This window comes from Coccinella septempunctata, chromosome 4, assembly GCF_907165205.1.
Source record: "Coccinella septempunctata chromosome 4, icCocSept1.1, whole genome shotgun sequence".
Classification (NCBI taxonomy): Eukaryota; Metazoa; Arthropoda; class Insecta; order Coleoptera; family Coccinellidae; genus Coccinella; species Coccinella septempunctata.
Window position 1 is genome coordinate 1,609,636 of NC_058192.1, and position 19,672 is coordinate 1,629,307.

Sequence of the window (19,672 nt, forward strand, 5' to 3'; positions counted from 1 at the left end):
GGATGGTAGGTCTATGTTATCAGTAGTCGTAATAAACCAAAGAGTTGTCTTATCTTTGTAATAAACATTACGAGTTCGAAGATATTCATTCATGAATATTTAAAAATGATTTTAAAATTTTTATGATGAGAATGAAATATGCTACATTTACTGCAAAGTGACAATCATGCAAGTGATTGTACGTCGTCCACATAAAGTATTTCTAATTCTAACTGGAATATTGGTGATTTTTTACTATGTATACACAAATGCATCTGTTATCAATAATCGAAGAGAAAGATTGGAAAAAGAAAACTCAACAAGTCCAGACTATATTAACGAAGAATACAATGTTTGGTTGATATTTACAAAAGTGTATAATGGATCTCCACTTACTTATAAATTCAAGGAACTTCTTGATAATCTTATGACAATTAGCACTGTGCCTTTAAATTTCAACATAATTGTAGATAACTCTTCTCAAAGAATGGCTGAAAACTTTATTTTAAAACAAATGTCCAAGTCTGATAAAAATATTTCATATACCTTTTACAATATAATTTCAAGTGCTAAACTTGTTGAAGATATTGTTGATGTTATGTCAAATTTTTTTAGTAAGCCAGGTATGTAAGTTAATTAAAAAATGTATAACTCTTGATTTCGACTATTTTACAGGAAGCTATTATAATGATGTTTTATTTTATATCTCATTGGGCTTGCATCGAATTGCACCTGCAAGTCAAAAATATGCAATATTGCTGGACTGTGATATTTATTTCAAAAAGGATATAACTCTTCTCTTCGACCAGTTTAAGAGGTATGATAATTTAAAATAGTTTACTTTAGTATCCACTTCTGAGTTTTGTCACAAGCCCCTGAAAAAAGAACATAATTGTTTAATTTGTCAATATCCACAAATGCTATTTTTGTGTACAAATTTGTTTTTCATTGTCCCAAGTATGGTGAGTAGAGACCCAAGGGAGCCTTGGACCTAACTTCAATTCTTTGAGTTCTCTCGAGGGCAAATCTTGAATTTTTGGAAATTGATAAAAAATCAGCAACAAAATTCTGTAATGGGTCCTAAAGTAAACTGGAGTAAAAGAATGATTTTGGAATTTTTTATTTACTATAAGGTTTTAGATTCAAAAAAACTGCCTTATTTGGAATTGCACCTGAACTGAGCCCTGTTTATCGTCATGTTTTGAGATCTTATAGAATGAAACACCCCAATACCACATTTGGTGATTATTATCATTGGAATGATATTGTCAACCCCAACTCAACTCATTCTCATGGGTTTCAAGGATATAATTCTGGAGTTTTACTTCTTAAACTCGACTCGATCAGAAATTCTGAGAGCTATAAATCAATCTTGAATAAATCTACCCTGAAAAAGTTGACGGAGAAGTATGATTTCAAGCAGGGACACTTGGGAGATCAGGATTTTTATACTTTGTTAGGGTATGAATACCCACATCTTATTCAAACCATTCATTGTGGCTTCAATAGGCAGTTATGTACTTGGTGGAGAGAAAAAGGTTACAGAGATGTTTTTGACTATTACGCTCGTTGTGATCATGAAGTTGTTATTTTACATGGAAATTGTAATACTGAAATACGTAAGGATTACAATTATTCATATAAGAATATATAATTTATATTATCCTTGAAAGATTTTTAAATTTGCATTTCATTTTTCTTTCCCTTGAAAAACATAGAATGTTAATTATTTGTTTAATATTTGGTATTCTGTGAACGTATCGTATTTCTATGAAGTAACCTAACCTAACTTAAATAATAGGTTATCTGTTTGTTTTCGGAATTTGATTAAAGTTGTGAAGTGAATGTAAATTTTCAAATTTTAGAATGGATCCAACGCCTGATACCTTCGATGGCAAAGTTAATTTGCCCTCGTCTATTTCACTTTCGAAATTTAGTTATGCAAGATGTAAAGAAATACAAGTGATGAAGAAGTCTTTATCTTCTTCCGATTACAGCACCAAATTAGCATTCCAAAAACTGCCTAGACACATGAGGAGAAGAGCAATGTCACATAATGTGAAGAGACTACCAAGACGTTTACGCGAGAAACACATGAATCAAATGAAAAAATCAGGTTTACCTCCGAAGCAAAAAAGACCTTCTAGAAAGTATAGGAGAAAACCTTCAAATCTATTGGAAGAATATACCAGAAGACAGTCCAAAATCAAATGGTTGAATACACATATATGGTATGCAAAAAGGTTCCACATGATTACAAAATGGGGCTACAAAATACCTTTATGTCCATGTGACAAAGCTTTCACTGCTTGTTATAGAGCAACAAAAAGTTATTGCCTTCTCCAAGATATTTCCTATTTTCAGTGCATCGAAGTGAGTGCCAGGAGGGAATTCTTGATTGAGAATTTCAAAAAAATTACTAATCCATCTGATGGGTTGTCCATCGGAAGTAAAGTTTTTGCTAATGGTTTGAGAGAAGGTGAAACAACTATCTATGAGTTCAATTCTGATCGCAAAAAAGCTCTAGGAAAAATAAAATTTTTATGGAAGTATCCACTGAATGACTACAACGTAGTTACATCTCTTTGGATATGGAACCATGCTGCTTTTCATGAGGATATTCTTCAAACACTTTGTAAGTGTTTCGGTTTAAAGAAAAATGAAAGTGATCGTTATTGTGATAGTGAGAAAAAGGTTCACCTCAAAGAACTTAGAACTGAACTATGTAGATTCCGTTTAAGTGGAGATCTTTCAAATAGTGTTGTTCAAAATTGTTTTACATTGTGTAACTCCCAAAAAATTGTTGCAGAATGGTTCAAAAACGATGAGTGTGCTTTAAAAGTGATAGAAGAACAACAAAAATATTGGAAGGAACTCAAGAATGTACCTTCAACCAATAATTTATCACCCCATATTATTGTACCAGTGGTTGCATGTGATCCACGATTGTGTGCACCTAGTGTTAGAACAAAATCTCAACCAATCATTAATTTTGACACAGACGCCGATTCCCTCATTCCAAAATCTCATATGAGCCCTCTTTGGGATGATCAACTCCGGACACAAATTAATAATAGCAAAATTTCAAATTCAGAAGTGGCGAAAATACGTAGTAAAAGTTTGATTCGTGGGTCAGATTTGAGCGAATTTGGAAAGCCAGTTCCTTTCATATTTATCCAAAGACCTGGGAGTAGGAATGAAAATTTGGGATATTCGTCTGGTTGGGATATCATTTTACCCTCATCATGGGCACAACCAGTTTGGATTTCCTTGATTATGTGGGGTGCTAGAAGTGGGGGATTAAGGGAATATTCACACAACAACTTCGAAATGGGAAAATTCGATCTCTTATTTCCTGATACACCGGCTGGCCAGAAAGAAGAGACAACTGTGAGTGAAAAATGTATTGAAACATTCTTCAGAAAACCACCAAATAGAAGAACCAATTTTAGAAAATTCAACATTGTGAGTCCTTTCAAATTCAATTGGAAACTACTCATTGAAAATTGGTTGCAAACAAAAATTGACACATTTATCGTTTTGCGTGATAGGAAAATCCTAATGGCACTTCAACAGAGTTTATTGTCGGGAGAAGATATTGCTTTGCCTGATAACTGTTTAGTACCAGTAGAAGTTAAGTGTGACAAAGGAGTTCCCAAGCCATTTTCCATCATATGTATCCCTAATTTAAAAGATCTCAAGGATCTTCCCGAGGAACCCATATGCCCTGATCCAAACCAGAAGAAACGGGCAGAAATGAGAAAACAGCACAAAACATTGCTCAAAAAACTTAGAAATAGAAGGAAGAAAGCAAAATCTTTAGAACAAAAATTACAAAATATAGATTTACCAGAATTGATAAAATATCACACAGAAATGAGAAAATTATGGCTTCCAGAGACGGAAAATATAAGGTCCTCTTGTTGCAGAGAAGTGCTTGGTTTCATAAAAGAAGGTGGCTTCAGTTACACTTTAGGTTCTTCAAAAGGTTTAGGCTATGTGGCAGGTGCCGCTCTGAAAGTTCTGCTGAAGCAAAAAGTTAAAAGTAACGTACTCATTCGAAATACAAATTCTAGACATTATTTTTTAGGGAAATTATCAATCGTAACTGATTTATGAAAGCAATATATTTGTTTTGTCAGATCTCTAATATCCAAGTTGATCATTGTATTTCCAACTTAATTTTTATAAGGAATATTTTTGAATTTTTAAGCTCTTGTTACGTTGTCTTCTTTTGTTTCCAACCGTCTTTGTTACCTGATTAATAACAACTTAAATCACAAATAGATCTTTTTACTGTTTTATTTGGTTTATAATTTTTGCTTAATGAGCAGATTAGTCTTTCCACTTTGTCCCACAATAATTGTAGATTAAACATCCAAGTTTTAGCATGTTATTGAATGACAAATATCAGTCGTTGAACCTTTATTCAATACTTAACATAGCGACACCTTGATCATTCCATAATGAAGCAAATCAACCATTCAACAGTTTATTTTTTATTGGAAATTATAATCCGAAACTACTACTTTAGTACTTTACATATTAAATATTAATAATAAAAAAAACAAAAAAGGATCCCTAACAGAAAGGGTAATTAACCACTGAATCTTCAGAAATAATGGTAAGTAGAAAAATCCTTCGAGAAGGATTCAAACATTCAATTCCAATTCACCAAGTCCATTTGGAAATCCAACTTATAACATACTTTTTTTTTTTAATTTCTAATATTTTTTCCACCAAACTTACAATCAAAAATATTTCCTTAACTTAATGTTCACTATATGAAATTCATGAAGTTATTCTTCGAGGTAAAATCCATCTGAAAAGAGTATTTGAGGAACAAAAATTGTTCCTTAATTTATCGAATCCGTCACTAGCAACAAAACTAAGATGCACGTTAGATTTCATTGATAATCCATAATACTCGCATAAAAATTTCGATTTCTTTCATTTGAACTTGATTACATCAACCGCATCAAGATCTCTCAGTCTATAATTCTAGCAAAAATAGATGAAATCTATCGAACAACGTATGCGTAAGACATTAACAAAAATCCTTAATATTTATCGAGAAAGAATGATTTTTCAATCTGGAATTGAATGAATCATCAGTAACTAGAGAATCAGATACACTTACATGGCAGACCGTCTTATCTACATACATTTCAAGTCAATAACCGTTATATTTAAAGTCATATGGAATAATATATTTTTTTCAAGGCCTAGAGGTACCAAGAAACAATGAGAGGATCATGATAAAATAGGCTTCATTAAAAAATAAGTTGTTAAGGCATATTAAAACATATGTACATAAATTTGAATAATTATAACATTTCAAGTTTTGGTGTATCGATTCTGATGAAAACAAAGTGATATCATAAAAAATATATGATGTGACAGTTAGGTTATATATAATATTAATCATATATTATGTACTATATATATACAAATCGAGTAGTGCGTAAGAGCAAATATGATTATGATCTAAGGCATCTCACACTGATGTACGACTTCTTATATAATTGTAATAAACGGTCCTTAAATAGTTATCCATAGCTAGATGATAATTATGAACAAAACATTCGCTGCGGCGACATGTCAGTTTTACGATAAATCTGAAAATAAGAATGACAATAAGCAACGTATATGATGAGAGAATAGTAGCTACCCAAACTTTTATACTTACAGCTTGGAGCAGAATCATAACTCCTATGAATCTGATCATAAGTGAACCTAACAAAGGCATCATATTGTTCTGAAAGCTTGGCAGCTAAGACATTGTCGTATTCCTGTCTAATTTCAGATTCTCTTTCTCTAAGCATATGCTCACAAATCATTCCAACCTATAAAATATGAAAATCAGTATTCAACAAATGAACTGTGCAAAACTGCATAACTTACCTGCTTAAAAGTAAAGAGAGGTATATCAGAGCGAGACGGAGATTCTCCTCCAGAACTGCAGTCTGAACAATCCATATTTCCATATTTCATTTCTCTGCGTCTTTGAATTTTCCTGAGCTCAGCTTTGATACTTTCCGCCATGTATTCTTGACAGAAAAAAAAATAAATACAGTTATGTAATAATAAAAAAATATTGAGTACTTATCAATCTTTGTTATGAAATCTCTCAAGTATCTTGGGGAAGAAATAATAGTAGGACCTCAAAATTAATTACTTAAAATGAAGGATCAATAGGAATAATACATATAATTTTGATATTACTCCATCCATCTAAGAGATGGAAGAAAAACCTCATAAAAACGTCCATTTCCAAGGTATGCATATCTCAAACCCATAAAACTTTTTATTTTCTACTTTGAGCTACTCATAAAATAAATCCTCGTTTTATCCCTTATAGGAATAAAATCTGAGAAATGATATACAAAGATAACGAACTGTTCAAAGCTTTGAAGTTGGAAAAACAAATTATTTCAAGCATTTTGACAAGCACGACAAAATTTTGTTTAAAAGATGGAATATAAAAATTTTACATTTGAGACTGTTTAATGAAAAATTAACTACGGATGAAAGCACAATATATTATGTAATTTTCATTATATCCACTTCGATTCTACAAAAAGTTTATAAACAAATAATTGTTTAATCAGCTGATGTCAAATCAAATGTCATCATTTGTCCAATTATAGGAATGTTTCTATATATTTAAGAGAATTCTAGTTTTTAGCCGGTGTAAAGATTTCGATTGCTTATATCGACGTAATTTCATTTAATTACCTGGCGTTAGCTTTCTGCCCATTACGTCGGGAAAAACGGAGGCCTGCTTCGGCGTTGAAGCTGCAGCTGAATTTGAACTACATGGGGTATTAGAATGTGTCGGACTGGTACAAAATTGGGCACATCTTCTCCTCTTGGCAGAGACAGGCTCCCAGTCCAAATCCAAAGATCTCTTCAAAGTTGCACACGCCATTGCTCGAAATTACCGTTGACTGATCAAAACAAACAACGAAATTTAGATATATCACTTGTTCGTCAGACTACTAGAAAAATATTGAACTTGAAACATATATTTAACTGTCTTCTAATTTTATCACACTTTCAGATGGTCTGAGAACTTTCACAACTAGGATTTTTTGAGATAAAGTGCCCTCAATCTTAACAAGATGGCGAACGTGAGTCAAAGAAGTGACATTTTGTTTTGGAATGTTCATTTTCGTGAACAAGAACATCACAGCGCATGTTTCTATATACGAGCGTCGTTGCCAAAGTTTTCCCCAGTCATCCTTGTTTTTGATAGTAATTATCCAAATGTCTTTTTTCTAGTTCATTGCACATAAGTGAAGAACATATGGTGAATATTGGACTATTTGACTCATTTGTTTCCAACATTAGTGTACTCAGCACGAAAAAAGAGCGTTACACTGCTCTTCGATGCTGTGATTTGTCCTCTAGTTCTAGAGTAAAATGTTAGAAAAACTAGAATTATGCAAAACAATATATTCTTTCCTTTTGCGAAAGTGGTAGATGATCCTATATGTCCAAAAATAAGTACCTGTTTCGTTGATTGAAGTATTAATACTTCAATCAACGCCTTTGTACATATTTCAATTTCAATATTTCATTGAATGCTTTATTTTATGGTAAATCTGGCAATGTCCTATCTTATTGGATAGTAACAGTCAACACTGTTGCCGTCTCAAAATATATACTTACCTTCAAGGAAGCTCTGAAATGTAGTTTTTGAAATCTTTTTTCATTTCATTAGAGATGTTCTTTCTGAAAATCATTAAATAATGATTTCGTCCTTCGAAATACCAGTCCTACTTCAAAATTTAATGTATTAGCAATTGACTATAGTCTACAATCCATAAATCTGTATTCACAAAGTACACATTTCATACAAAAGAGAAATTACGAAGTTGATAAAACTATATGATTTGATTTCATAATCCTTTACCGACTGAACAACTCGTTCTGTATAATAATTTTTCACCTGAGCTTCGATGAACCTTCATTGAAAAGAGAGGATGGTTCTAGAATTCGGTAATTTTAATGTGCCGAATGTATAATTATGGCAACGTTGTATTTGCTAGATATATTAAACCATTTTCGAAGATATTTTACTTGAAAATGAAAAAAAATAACGTCGTGTAAGCCGGTTTTATACTGATATATTTTCTAGCGACTTTATCATCACAAAATCGAATTTAATGTATGTCGTTATACGAACAGAATATTATTTCCTTGTATCATGATCGTATATCATGTTCACTCACATATGCCAAAAGTTTTCAATGATCATGCGTAACAACGAAATTTCAAATTCTACTATTTTGAAATCACAACATAAGATAAGATGATATTAGTGTTCTGTGCATAAGATTTCGAGAGGCATTTGGGAAATTTATGTGTTTTTGAAAAGAATATGTTTATTATTCAGTTATAGGTTGCGCAAAGGACAAAACAGGGGAAAATGAACGTTCAACAAGTTTCAACCGTTTTGCGTCGAGATTTTCTGGATTTTTTCTCGATACAGTTGATATCTAGGTGAAATCCAAATATCCTTGCCATGTCGTCGTGAATTCCCAACTTTTCAGCAAAACGTCTTATCGCTTTATCGAACAATTTTGGGTTCTCAAAGTGCAACGGATTTCGACATGCTTTAGATCTTCGTGAGGAAGCCTTCTTTTGATATTCTTGTTTCGGATAATTTATTTGCTGCGTAATGACTTCACTTTCCGCGTTCTCTTCCAGAAGAGCCAAGAGTTCTTGCTCTGTTTTTTCACTGACTTTTAATTGAGTTTCTTGTTCCTCGACATCTTTATCGTTGTTGCTTTTAGGTTTATGTCTATGTTTTCTACCCATAGCAAATTTTTATTTCATCAAACTATAATAGTATCAGGCTTTTAAAGCATGGTACACTGGGAAATTTAAAACCTGAATTGTACTATTTTGACAACATTTTGATTGACAGCAAAGAGTAAAACTCTCTGACTTTAAGGCCATCTGTTCATAGATACAATGAACCAATCAAGAGCGAAAACGATCTTGATTGGTGGATTATTTATCATTGTATCTATGAACACAAGACCTTTGCCTTTAAGTCATAGATTCCCTTGATAAAATGCTGTCGACTTAACTATTACGAGTCTCCCATGTGTTAAATATCAATTTATTATCTCATTTCAAATTACAAATTTGGGGCAATAAAAATGTTTACTATCTCTAACAAGTGAATTTCATTAGAATCCTCTCTTGAACAAACAGTTTCAATATTTTTTCATGACAGTACACTTCGGAAACAGGATGGCGTCATACCAAAATAAATTGTAACTTAGCGTTCAACATTTTGAATACTGAAACCTCGCATCCAAAACAGATTGGAATGAATTTCAAATCATTTGCATTAATTAAATAAATTATCGATCTAGAAAGGGGTTCGTCAACCAAAATGGTTACACGTAAATTAACAATGACAAAAAAAATAAATAATTAAATTTGAGCTCACTGGAAGAATAAATAAATATTTTTCATATATATCAATGATTTTTGGGAATTCCACGCGGAAATATTGCACTGATAGATCGACAAACTGACTAATTTTCATTTGAATACCCACACAACTGTCCATATCATTCCTTAAACCCAGATCAGCCTATAATGAAGACTTTCAACAACCAAAAAATAGAAAAAAATTGATTCAAACAGAAAACGTAGTGATATTTATATCCAATAACATTTTTTACTTCATCTTATCGATAAGCAGGTAAATGCTCAATCTAATAAATTAATAAAAATTCACAGTATAAAAATATGATGAATATAGAAAAATCTGCCTAAGTATTCCGTTTGTTGGACCACCCGACTGTCGAGACAGATTCTTGCTTTAATTTTCAACTATATTCGGCTAGAGAGTAAGTGGTTCAGTCGTCTCCAGGAATATCATCGTCTGTTGTATATTCCGATTCGTGAGCATCGTTATCTGCAACTGCTTCATCCGCTGAATCTTCAAACTCCCATTGGGGATGGTCCACTATTTCCTTGTGAGCCTCTTCTACATCCAATTTGATGTCTTTCTGCTGGTCGAATCCAACGTAAGAGTCCGACCTCAGACACACTTGGAGTGTATACTTGTTCGGCCAAATCGGTGCAGTAAACTGAAATTAAATTATTCGAATGGTTTATTCGTTGTAGATTGCTGTGAACTCAAAAATTTCGACTCACCTTAAGATGAACAATTTCTTGATTCACTAGACTGGTAACGTAGTAAGGAGCAGTAAGGAGAGTTCTCGATTTCCTGTCGCATATGTAAGTCCACCAGTATTCCTGTTTCTCAGCAGGAAAATAAGGACAATGAACCGGATGCGATGTTTTCGATTTTCCTTCCAAGGATCTCTCACGTTCCCTGATCTTCTTGAATTTTTCCCATTCCTACAAAGAAACAGACGATTATTTAAGGCAAAAAGCAACGGTGGAATTCTTACCTGATCATCGTCATCACTATTTTCACTTCTTTGATTGTTATCGTTATCTTCATCGGAAGATTTCTCGGTTTTTGCGTTTTCCCTATCACTATCGTCTGAATCATTCGATAAATCGTCTTTCAAAGGTTTCTCCCTCTCATCTTTGGTCTTTGATTTCTCCTGAGAGGGCGTGAGAGTTTCCTCCACATTGTGATTCGATTTCGCAGTTGATTTATTTTGTTTCCCTGATTTCTTACTCTTCTTACCGCCACCTGAATATGACAATGATAACAGAATTTAATTCTATCTGGAGCTCTATGAATGATGAAATAAATGATCCCTACCTCTTTTTTGCTTCATCCAAGCAGGTCTCTTCACAAACGGCTCAGAGTCCCCGTCACCCCCAGGAGTCTCTTTATTTTCAACCTCGATTCCGTTCTCAGTAATGAGACTGTTATCTTTGGCGTTCTCATCGCCAAAGAGGGTACTCATGTTCTGACGCGTCAGAGTCACCGTAACAGTGACAATAGCGCCAGCTGTAACTTTCGTGGGGTTCTCATCGTCGATAACTGAAAATTAATTTTTTAATTTCGTTTCGGGCTAGCCGATCTGAAACTATTCACCTTCACATTTAACTTGAAAATCGACGTAGGGCATGTTGCCCAGCACCTTCATGACGTCTTCGTACTGAGCGTCGGATAAATTCCTCAAGAGACTGCGCCTATCTTCGCTCTTTAGCTGGGCATATTGTTGCAATGTTTTAATATGGCGTTTTTTCGACATGAAATATTTTAGGTTATCCTCATTGATGTAGGGGAGTTGCAGTAGGGGCGATTTATGCTCCCACATCGCTTGGACAATCATCGGGGACAGTTTCATACAGTTCTCTATCGATTCAATACTAGGAATATGTTGAACTAAAATGAAATTTTCCCTGACATGAAGCAATATATGGGATAAATCCAAGAGGTAGTTTTCAATAAATTAGTATTAATTAATCGAATCAATGGATATTTTCAGAAAAATGACGTCAAATACTCACTTCTTTTAGCATAACCTAATAGTATTAGTTGATTAACACAGTTAACTTGCTCCAGAAGTAGGTAAGGACATTTTGCTATGATATATCTCCTATCTTGCTCTAGAGTTAATGGGTTCAAAGGTATCCTCGTTAAATGTGCATGAATAATAGTTCTAGCTTTCACACTATACATCCTGCACATCGGCTGTTCCTTATTTTTTTCTTGAAGATGGGGTAATCTTTTGAACAGCTATAAAATCATACAAATAAAAAAATCTTGAAGGGATCATACGGAAAAGATCTGCCTTAAGGAAATTTAATGGTATCATCAAACTCATTGGCAGTGGAACAATTTTGAAATGATTTGATTTATTCTATTCAGTGAAAATTCCTGATTGCCTCACCTGTGGGATTTCTTCGTTGTCTGTTGGTCTTTCCACAACCTCGGAATTATGGCGTTTATCAAATTCAAAACTAGCTGCCAGTATCATGATCACTCTCTTCAGAATCATGTTCGGAGTCTTATGGAAGAAATAATAGTACATTTGAGAAGTATCCAACAGCACCTGATCTCCAGTGAATTTTATACTTCTATACCACCAAGTTCCAACCTATAATATAAGCTTAGGTTAAAGATCACGAATCCACATAAGATCAATATGAAAAAAAAAACTCCTAATATGAATAAAAGAATAGTAAGAAATAATAACTACACTTACTACTATTGGCAACGCAATCATGAAAACTAATGCATACAATCCAAGAACCCATACACTATTTTCTTTTTCAACTATCCAAGAAGGAAGGGCAATACCAAAACTCATTGCTCCTGGACCATCCGGATTTCCATATTTCTCCCAATTTTTTCTTGCTTCTTCATTCGTTAAAGCCTAATAGTATAATAGATAAAAAGTTAAAATTAGGCTTGTACATCTTGCTTCCTCACATTATACTAACCTGATAAGCTTTGGTTAGTTTCATAAATTCTTTGGCATTTCCAGTATCTTTGTCTGGATGCAAAATCAGAGAGAGCTTCCTGTAAGATTTTTTAATTTCACTTTCAGAAGCTCCCAAGGGAACCCTGAGTATCTCATAGGGGTCAAAGTTGGCCATTTCATAATCAAATTGTGAAACTTTATATGCTAAGAATATGAGGACAACCCAACCGGCCAAAATTAAGAGTTTTATCAAAAAATCCTTCGGACCTTTCCAGGGCTCTGCATTTTTGAGATATTCTACTTTTTGTATGCATGGTGGACAATGGCATCGTCTATTTTCTTCCTCTGGATCTAGAGATGTTAATATACGATCAAGAATATGTTGATTTAAATAAATCAAATGAAGCAGAAAACATTAACTACTTCTTAGTTCCTAACCTCTTTTCTTTTTCCTTGGCCAATAGTAGATTGTTGCTGGTATTAAAATTAATGCTAAAAATGAAAGTAGAAAATAGAAAAAAGTTCCTCCACTTTCATCATATTGAAACTTCTGCCCCATTATATAAAATTAAAATTATGAGACTACACAAACATTAACACCGACGTGTCACTTCGCCAACACAGAATACTGATTTTTCTGTAAGCTAATTTTATTCAAAATCATGTAAACAGTTGTCAAATTATGACAACTGACAAATTTTTCAATCAATGATGTTCTGTCTCTTTGGTTCTGCGATGAGCTCTATGCACGATGAGCGTTTTTTAATGATAATCTCAGATTTTTATTGATCTGAGATGATAATTCAAAAAATCATCAAGCTTCGAGGGCATTGAACATTTGTAGGGTTACGGTAAAACAACCCGAGTTAGTGATCGAGTTAGCAGCACCGTACTTTCCGAACACGGGTTGGATGTTCGGGTTAGGTAAACGAACGCAAGGGTTAGGGATCGAATGAACCCGGGTAAGTTTCCGAAAACGCCTTTTGAGTTCAATGTTCTAGGGTTATCATTTTTCCAAGATGAAAATCTAAAAGAAAGGCTTTTGAAATTGCTCGCTATAATATCTGGCCCTGTTTAGGAGAAAATAATTCTTTTTTCCACTTTTTATTTTCGAGTTGACTTCGAAGTGCACTCTTGAGTGCAATTTCGATTGTTTACCGACCATTTCAGTCTAGTTCGTTTGGCTGGAAGTTAATCTTTGATTTTACTTAAGTGTGGGAAGAGGGCTCCGTGGAAAGAAGTTGACATATTTTTTAAGCTTATTATATTTTCCTTATTGTATAAAAGAGACATAGTACATAAAAATCCAAACAATACTTCACAAACAAAATTGTACAAGCATCAAAATAATACTTTTTGAATCTGCTGTTTCTTTAATATTTTCGCAAAATCATAATTGAATAAAGTAAGCCATATAAGGCACATTTCGAGTTTTATTAAACGGAAATGTTAAACTGGACAGGAGGACATTTAGTCATATATCAACGTTTTATGAAAAAAGAGCTTGAATGAATATACTGACTAGTTGCTGTTCCAGTTCAAAAACATAAAATTTCAACGAAGGCGGGTTCAACCTAACTGATAGATTTCAATTTTCAATATACATATGATATTCAATAAAAATTCATAATTCAATATGAAAAGAAAGGTATAGAAAGAAGCGCCTATGTTTTGCTAAATTAATACTTAAGTTCCTTAATCGAATTGTATACAAAAAAAAAAAAAAATAATACAAAAGGTTAGGTCAGTAGGCTGCTGTTCACTTCAGCGCCCATCTTAGATTTTTTTTATCAACCATAATGATTCAAATGGTTGTTACCAAGAAAAGGTTTGAGTTATGTTATCGAGAGTAACGCGAGTCAATTTTGGATGATCATAGAAATTAATAATTTTGAGGTTAGGTTAGGCTCACTCAGTACAGTGAAAAATCAATCAAATTTTTGGATATACATAAACATACAAGTTATTCGAGCGTCGAATGGCGAAAATATCACAATTTGACGGATATATGTCCAGCAATCCTAGTTTTTGTACAATACTTTATTCAAAGGAATGGGCGCTCAAGTAAACTTTTGCCGATGAAATTAATGACTAGAATAGGTACGAAAGACCTAAATTTTATCAATAATACTGAACTCTCTCATTAATCAATCTCTACAGTGACAAAATTTCCTCAGATGTGGATAACTATCCTCGATACACCTTGCTTGTTTTCCATACATGTTTATTCTACTTATGTCACTTATCCTAACCGAAAAAATGTCATCTTGAATTCTGTGTATTATGCTGGCTTCGAACAAAGCTCCGTCAGGCATAAGTTCTACGTTTATCTGATAGGTCTCGATTTCAACCCGAGTATCAGCTGATAAATCGGCTGCAAAACCGTCACGATCAGAATTTTGCTTGAATTTGACCAGATTCTCATTTGCCAAGAGCTTACTCCCCCAATTCACCTTATGCAACTTCCATACATCACAAAGATTACGATATTGAGCGGTATAGTTATTCAAAGTAGCGACTAATGTGTCGCTCAGTTTGGATATGATTGGGTCTGTTATTTCTAAGGGATGCCAAGTCAAGCATGCGCACCAATGGGGTTCTATGAAAGCCTTGGAGCAGGTTCTGTTCGTTGGTATCTGCAAAAAAAAAAAAAAAACAAGTATTTTCTCTGTACAGGGTTTTTGCATTACCTCTGTGAATAAAGAAATGGATCTCCCATTCTTGTTGACCCCTTCATTGACACTAATGTTGAGTATACTCTTCAACGTTGCATGAACATCAAAAGGAGTTGCAAGTCTCTCAATATTGTTCCTTAAATATTTATAATTTTTAGGGTACTTTTTCTGGAACCAAGGGGGAAGTATAATCGAAAAAAATGGTAATCTCTCTTCTTGTTTTCCTTGAAGGGTATTCCTTATCTCAGCAAACCTGCAATTTTCCCAAGTTCATTGCTGTCTTCTCTAATTTCTTGATTATTATACCAGTATCCCTAGTATAATATTCCTCACCTATGCCCGTGATCTGCAAATACTACTAGAATTGTATTATTCAAAAGATTAGATTCATTCAGGTCTGACAAAAATTCTTTGAAGTCCCTATCTGCAGCACCAACCAAATTATAATCGTCATGAGATAATTCTCCATGAAAACCAAACATAAATTTGGGTTTAGCTTGATATGTTTTGTAAAACTGAAAAAAAATTGTATAATATATGTTGGTAGTGATTATTTTTTCCACTCACATCTTTGATAAAGTTGGTCATAACTTTATGTCGAGGAGTATTGGCAGTGCAGAACTTAGGCCACTTTTTATGTTCAGATTGTTCTGCTAAGTAATAAGGCCTCATATAATGGTCTGCAGGAGTTTCCTGTTGGTCAAAAATATTGAAAGATTATTTTTATTTCAAAAATCTCTATGTTTATAGTTACCTTGAATCCATTCAATCTATAGGTAAAAATTCCATAAAGTGGCATATCTTCTAGATAACCAGTCACATAACCAGATTTTTTAAATTCATTCCAAATGAAAGGGTATGCATTGACAAATTCAGTACCTTGAAAACGTTTCCTTGTGTCTGGTAGTTCTAATTCTGTTTTACCTGTTAACATTGGGATAAGAGCTTGAGGTGTGCCATCACCAACAATGTTGTAGCTATAAGGTAAAAATTGAAATTTCTTCATTTCACTCATAATCAGAAGAAGCTAAAGAGAGATAATGAAAAAATCAAATTACCCTTTCAAAACAACACCTTTCAAATTTTTAGTAATGTAACTGTAGGTTTGGGGCAATTTTCTCATAAACAGATTTCGAGAAACAGAGTCGACCCCAAACATGAGGACATTCATTTTCAGAGCTTCATCTGGAACTTTATTCCAACTTGACTCTCTCCAAATAGTATCATTCTTTCTAATAGTTGTCAAAACTGTAGACCACTTGCTCTTTAACGAGTTACAAACTACTTTGACCTACAGCAATGATCAATATATAATAAGAAATAGAATAAATTGAACAAACACTTACCACATCACTTTCAGTTAATTGATATGTATCATCAGTAACAGTAGATTTACCATCAACATTTTCATAATCATCTACTCGAAGTATATCAGTGAAAACACATTGGATTTTTCCATGAGCAATTTTAGCTTCTTCCTGGATAGAACATATGGAACCCTAGATTTATCAAATTTTAATAATACATTTTAAGAAAATCGTTTTCGCTCACTTTACATTTCACCCAGTTTTTGCCAGATAATTTGCAATCTATCGGATGCACATCATGAACAAATTTCATCATTTCTGGAGAATAAATAGGTAAATTCGGAGGTTTACACAACAGTGAATCATTTTCACTGGCTAAACTCATTTCTATTTGTCGTCTGTAATTTAGTATTATCAGTATTAACATATTTGATTGATTCACATTGGCCCAATACTTACAGAAGGGTTTTTCTATCAATTTCTTGAGGAAAAACATATGTTATAACGGTGTATAATGCAAGTAAAAACAATGAAAAACATAGAAAAATAACCAATTTAATTCGAAGTTTCAATTTACGTCGGGAAAGCATTTCTTCAAAAAAAATCGAATTAAGATACTTTTGTTTGGAGGCCGTTTAATTTTAGGTTAATTATGCCAACACCATAGAAATGAGACATCAAATATTTTTTGAAAGTAGTACCACAGAACAACCTGATTAAAATCAGTAAATGTTACCATATTTTTATTTTATAGGCAGGGACACGTATATCAAAAGTTCCTTCATTTTATCTTTTTTTCGTACTTATTTGTTGGTTGTGTTTTGAGTAGTATACGGATCTCAGATCAATAAAAAAAAAGATCTGAGATACAGATCACATTTGCAGTGACAACTGACAAATGATTTTTCATGATCTGTGATCGTTGTTTATTATGCCGTTTGCGGGATTTCTCTAGTTTCGTTTTTTGGTTTGGTGCAAATATTTATATCTAGCGAATGTGATAAAACTTCTGTTCGTAATGTCTTCGGAAATTGAACACATGGACTGTAGCCAAGATGATTTCTATAAAAATGCTCAAGAATACTGGGCAGAAATACCACCAACTGTTGATGGAATGTTAGGAGGATTTTCTTCTATATCTGAGAAAGATATCAAAGGTTCTAAACTTCTTCTCAGACAGTTATTTCGACTGAATAAACCTCCAGGCAATAAATATGCCCTAGACTGTGGTGCTGGAATTGGTCGAGTAACCAAGCATTTACTGATAGATTTATTTGAAAATGTTGACCTAGTGGAACAGAACAGTAATTTCATAGCTAAAGCTAAAGCTTACATTGGAACTGAAGGAACAGGAAGATTATGTAATTTATATTCTACTGGTCTGCAATCTTTCAAACCCGATCCAGGAAAATATGATGTTATTTGGATGCAGTGGGTTCTTGGTCACTTGACAGATTCCGATTTGGTTGAATGTTTCAACAATTGCAAGTAAGTCTAATCTATTACTAAGAGGAGCAGAACTATTAGAGTACTTATAAAGATTTTGTGATTTCTAGGGCAGCATTGAAACCAGATGGAGTTATAATAGTGAAAGAAAATATAACATCTAGTGGTACTATAGAAATGGATAAAAATGATTCTTCTTTTACTAGGCCTATATCTTTACTAAAGAAGTTATTTGATGAAGCTGGTTTGAACTGTTTCAAACAACACAAACAGCATGACTTTCCCAAATGCCTATACCCTGTTTACATGTTTGTTCTAAGACCTAAAAGTGAAGGTTTGGATAAAGACGAAACTGAGCCTCCAAACAAAGTCATAAGAAATAATGAAGTTGAAGAACTTGTTTGCCTAACATCCAAAAGTGGTTCTTCAGAAGTTGGATCAAAAGAAAATGGACAACCACATGAATCGGAGAACAACTGAATCAGAAAAAGCCTCAACATACTGTGATCATTGTTAGTCAGTTTTAAAATGTGATTTTTAAGATTAAATTCCAGTGTTTATAATAAAAGGGTGTTTTGATTACCTTTACCTCTGATTTATTAAAATTTTCTTTCACATATAATTAGTTCTTGTAAGCATTAGGTTCAATTAAATAATAATAGAAATTGTACTATTAGCATGAAATAATTTATGTAAGTTTTACTCATGACATATGCGAACAAATTCAATATCACTACACCACCACTAGGTCCACATTCCAGGGAGTAGAACAGAGTACACACTTGATGTATGACGAAGTGATTTCGAGTATTTGGGCCATGAGGTTTTCTCCCTAATCTCTGTATCATATGCCTAAATGTGGAGTAACCATTATGCTAACCTTTCCCAAAATTTGTACCAATGCTTTTCTTTGATATCAAAAATATATCGCGGACATTCAAAAGAAAAAATATGATAATATAAATTACTTGATTCAGCATTCTGAAGTTTTTCTCTAGATTTTTACTGCATCTCAAAGCTTTCAATTATGAATAACACATAGGGGAATAATGAAGAAAAATGCTTTATACTTTAAGAAAACTTATATTTTTTACTTTACATCAGTTTATGCCTTAACAGCGAACTTCCTAGGGGGAAACGTTGACATCTTCTTTATGTCTTTAGGAGTCTTAAGGGCGAGTTGATGCTTAGTCAATCCACGTCTGATGGCCCTGGTCTTCTTGGGCCTCAAATCCAATGGTTTATATTTTTTGTTTTTATACAACTTTCTCAAATTCTCTTTTTGTTTTTGGTGCATAACAATGTACACTCTAGCAATTGCTTTTCTGACCACACGACTGAAACAACAAATGAATTAGTTATGTACTTCTCCACAGGATCCAAAATGTTACATTTATTGATGGGGGTCATTACTTACATTTTCGAAAGTTTGGAGGGAGCACCACCAGTAACCTTCGCTACTCTCAGGTTTGTAAGTTCTTTTTTCAACTCATCGAGCTGCCTTGTGAGCTCTTTTTTGTCTTTTGTTCTCAAATCTGAGCACTTAACTTTACCCTAAAATATAAAGTTACGATTAATGAAGCATCAACGAAATGAAAAACTACATTACTACTACAATTGGCTTAATATACAAATGAAAGAATTTTCACACAAATAACGGAAATGTATAGGGATGAAAAATATAAATTATAATTTACCATCTTGGTGGTTATGTTAACCGAAAGTTCAAAGAGGTTGGTATATCAACACGATGCTTGAAATTACTTTCTCAGAGAAGTGGCACCAACATAAGAAAATAAAATAAAAAAATATTCTATGTTCCCATTATGGACCCTCCATAGTTCTAAAGCAAATAAACATAATATTGAAATAATATATTGAT

General features: G+C 33.3%; 7 protein-coding genes across 8 annotated transcripts; 3 read left to right on the top strand and 4 right to left on the bottom strand.

Moving 5' to 3' along the window:
• The first annotated feature begins 14 nt into the window (after positions 1 to 14).
• Positions 15 to 1,642, top strand: LOC123312434 (xyloside xylosyltransferase 1). Of its 2 annotated transcripts, none has more exons than XM_044896862.1 (3): positions 15 to 602; positions 655 to 796; positions 1,113 to 1,255. In XM_044896862.1, the coding sequence occupies exons 1-3, from the start codon at positions 167 to 169 to the stop codon at positions 1,117 to 1,119; spliced, it is 585 nt and encodes a 194-aa protein (XP_044752797.1). In that variant the 5' UTR covers positions 15 to 166; the 3' UTR covers positions 1,120 to 1,255. The 2 variants fall into 2 exon arrangements, with proteins under 2 accessions (XP_044752797.1, XP_044752796.1); XM_044896861.1 differs by having other exon boundaries at positions 18 to 602; positions 1,120 to 1,642.
• Positions 1,643 to 1,709: 67 nt separating this feature from the next.
• On the top strand, positions 1,710 to 4,547 carry LOC123312432 (ribonucleases P/MRP protein subunit POP1). The gene has a single exon (XM_044896859.1). It carries the CDS (start codon positions 1,846 to 1,848, stop codon positions 4,096 to 4,098), a length of 2,253 nt encoding a protein of 750 aa, XP_044752794.1. The 5' UTR covers positions 1,710 to 1,845; the 3' UTR covers positions 4,099 to 4,547.
• Positions 4,458 to 7,156, bottom strand: LOC123312435 (akirin). Its single transcript, XM_044896863.1, has 4 exons — positions 6,718 to 7,156; positions 5,884 to 6,029; positions 5,669 to 5,825; positions 4,458 to 5,597 (listed from the first exon to the last, which is right to left on the bottom strand). Exons 1-4 carry the CDS (start codon positions 6,908 to 6,910, stop codon positions 5,587 to 5,589), a joined length of 507 nt encoding a protein of 168 aa, XP_044752798.1. The 5' UTR covers positions 6,911 to 7,156; the 3' UTR covers positions 4,458 to 5,586.
• A 1,940-nt stretch (positions 7,157 to 9,096) lies between these two features.
• LOC123311516 (translocation protein SEC63 homolog) lies at positions 9,097 to 13,002 on the bottom strand. Its single transcript, XM_044895541.1, has 10 exons — positions 12,801 to 13,002; positions 12,382 to 12,713; positions 12,144 to 12,314; positions 11,829 to 12,035; positions 11,446 to 11,674; positions 11,027 to 11,320; positions 10,748 to 10,972; positions 10,425 to 10,675; positions 10,165 to 10,371; positions 9,097 to 10,097 (listed from the first exon to the last, which is right to left on the bottom strand). The coding sequence occupies exons 1-10, from the start codon at positions 12,919 to 12,921 to the stop codon at positions 9,864 to 9,866; spliced, it is 2,271 nt and encodes a 756-aa protein (XP_044751476.1). The 5' UTR covers positions 12,922 to 13,002; the 3' UTR covers positions 9,097 to 9,863.
• Positions 13,003 to 13,609: 607 nt separating this feature from the next.
• Positions 13,610 to 17,003, bottom strand: LOC123311992. The gene is made up of 9 exons (XM_044896154.1): positions 16,804 to 17,003; positions 16,589 to 16,742; positions 16,384 to 16,536; positions 16,096 to 16,328; positions 15,792 to 16,014; positions 15,605 to 15,730; positions 15,371 to 15,552; positions 15,053 to 15,290; positions 13,610 to 14,998 (listed from the first exon to the last, which is right to left on the bottom strand). Exons 1-9 carry the CDS (start codon positions 16,932 to 16,934, stop codon positions 14,510 to 14,512), a joined length of 1,929 nt encoding a protein of 642 aa, XP_044752089.1. The 5' UTR covers positions 16,935 to 17,003; the 3' UTR covers positions 13,610 to 14,509.
• Positions 17,004 to 17,254: 251 nt separating this feature from the next.
• LOC123312042 (N-terminal Xaa-Pro-Lys N-methyltransferase 1) lies at positions 17,255 to 18,358 on the top strand. The gene is made up of 2 exons (XM_044896231.1): positions 17,255 to 17,832; positions 17,901 to 18,358. The coding sequence occupies exons 1-2, from the start codon at positions 17,363 to 17,365 to the stop codon at positions 18,268 to 18,270; spliced, it is 840 nt and encodes a 279-aa protein (XP_044752166.1). The 5' UTR covers positions 17,255 to 17,362; the 3' UTR covers positions 18,271 to 18,358.
• Positions 18,359 to 18,857: 499 nt separating this feature from the next.
• Positions 18,858 to 19,636, bottom strand: LOC123312044 (60S ribosomal protein L35). The gene is made up of 3 exons (XM_044896232.1): positions 19,488 to 19,636; positions 19,208 to 19,344; positions 18,858 to 19,127 (listed from the first exon to the last, which is right to left on the bottom strand). Exons 1-3 carry the CDS (start codon positions 19,488 to 19,490, stop codon positions 18,896 to 18,898), a joined length of 372 nt encoding a protein of 123 aa, XP_044752167.1. The 5' UTR covers positions 19,491 to 19,636; the 3' UTR covers positions 18,858 to 18,895.
• Positions 19,637 to 19,672: the final 36 nt, after the last annotated feature.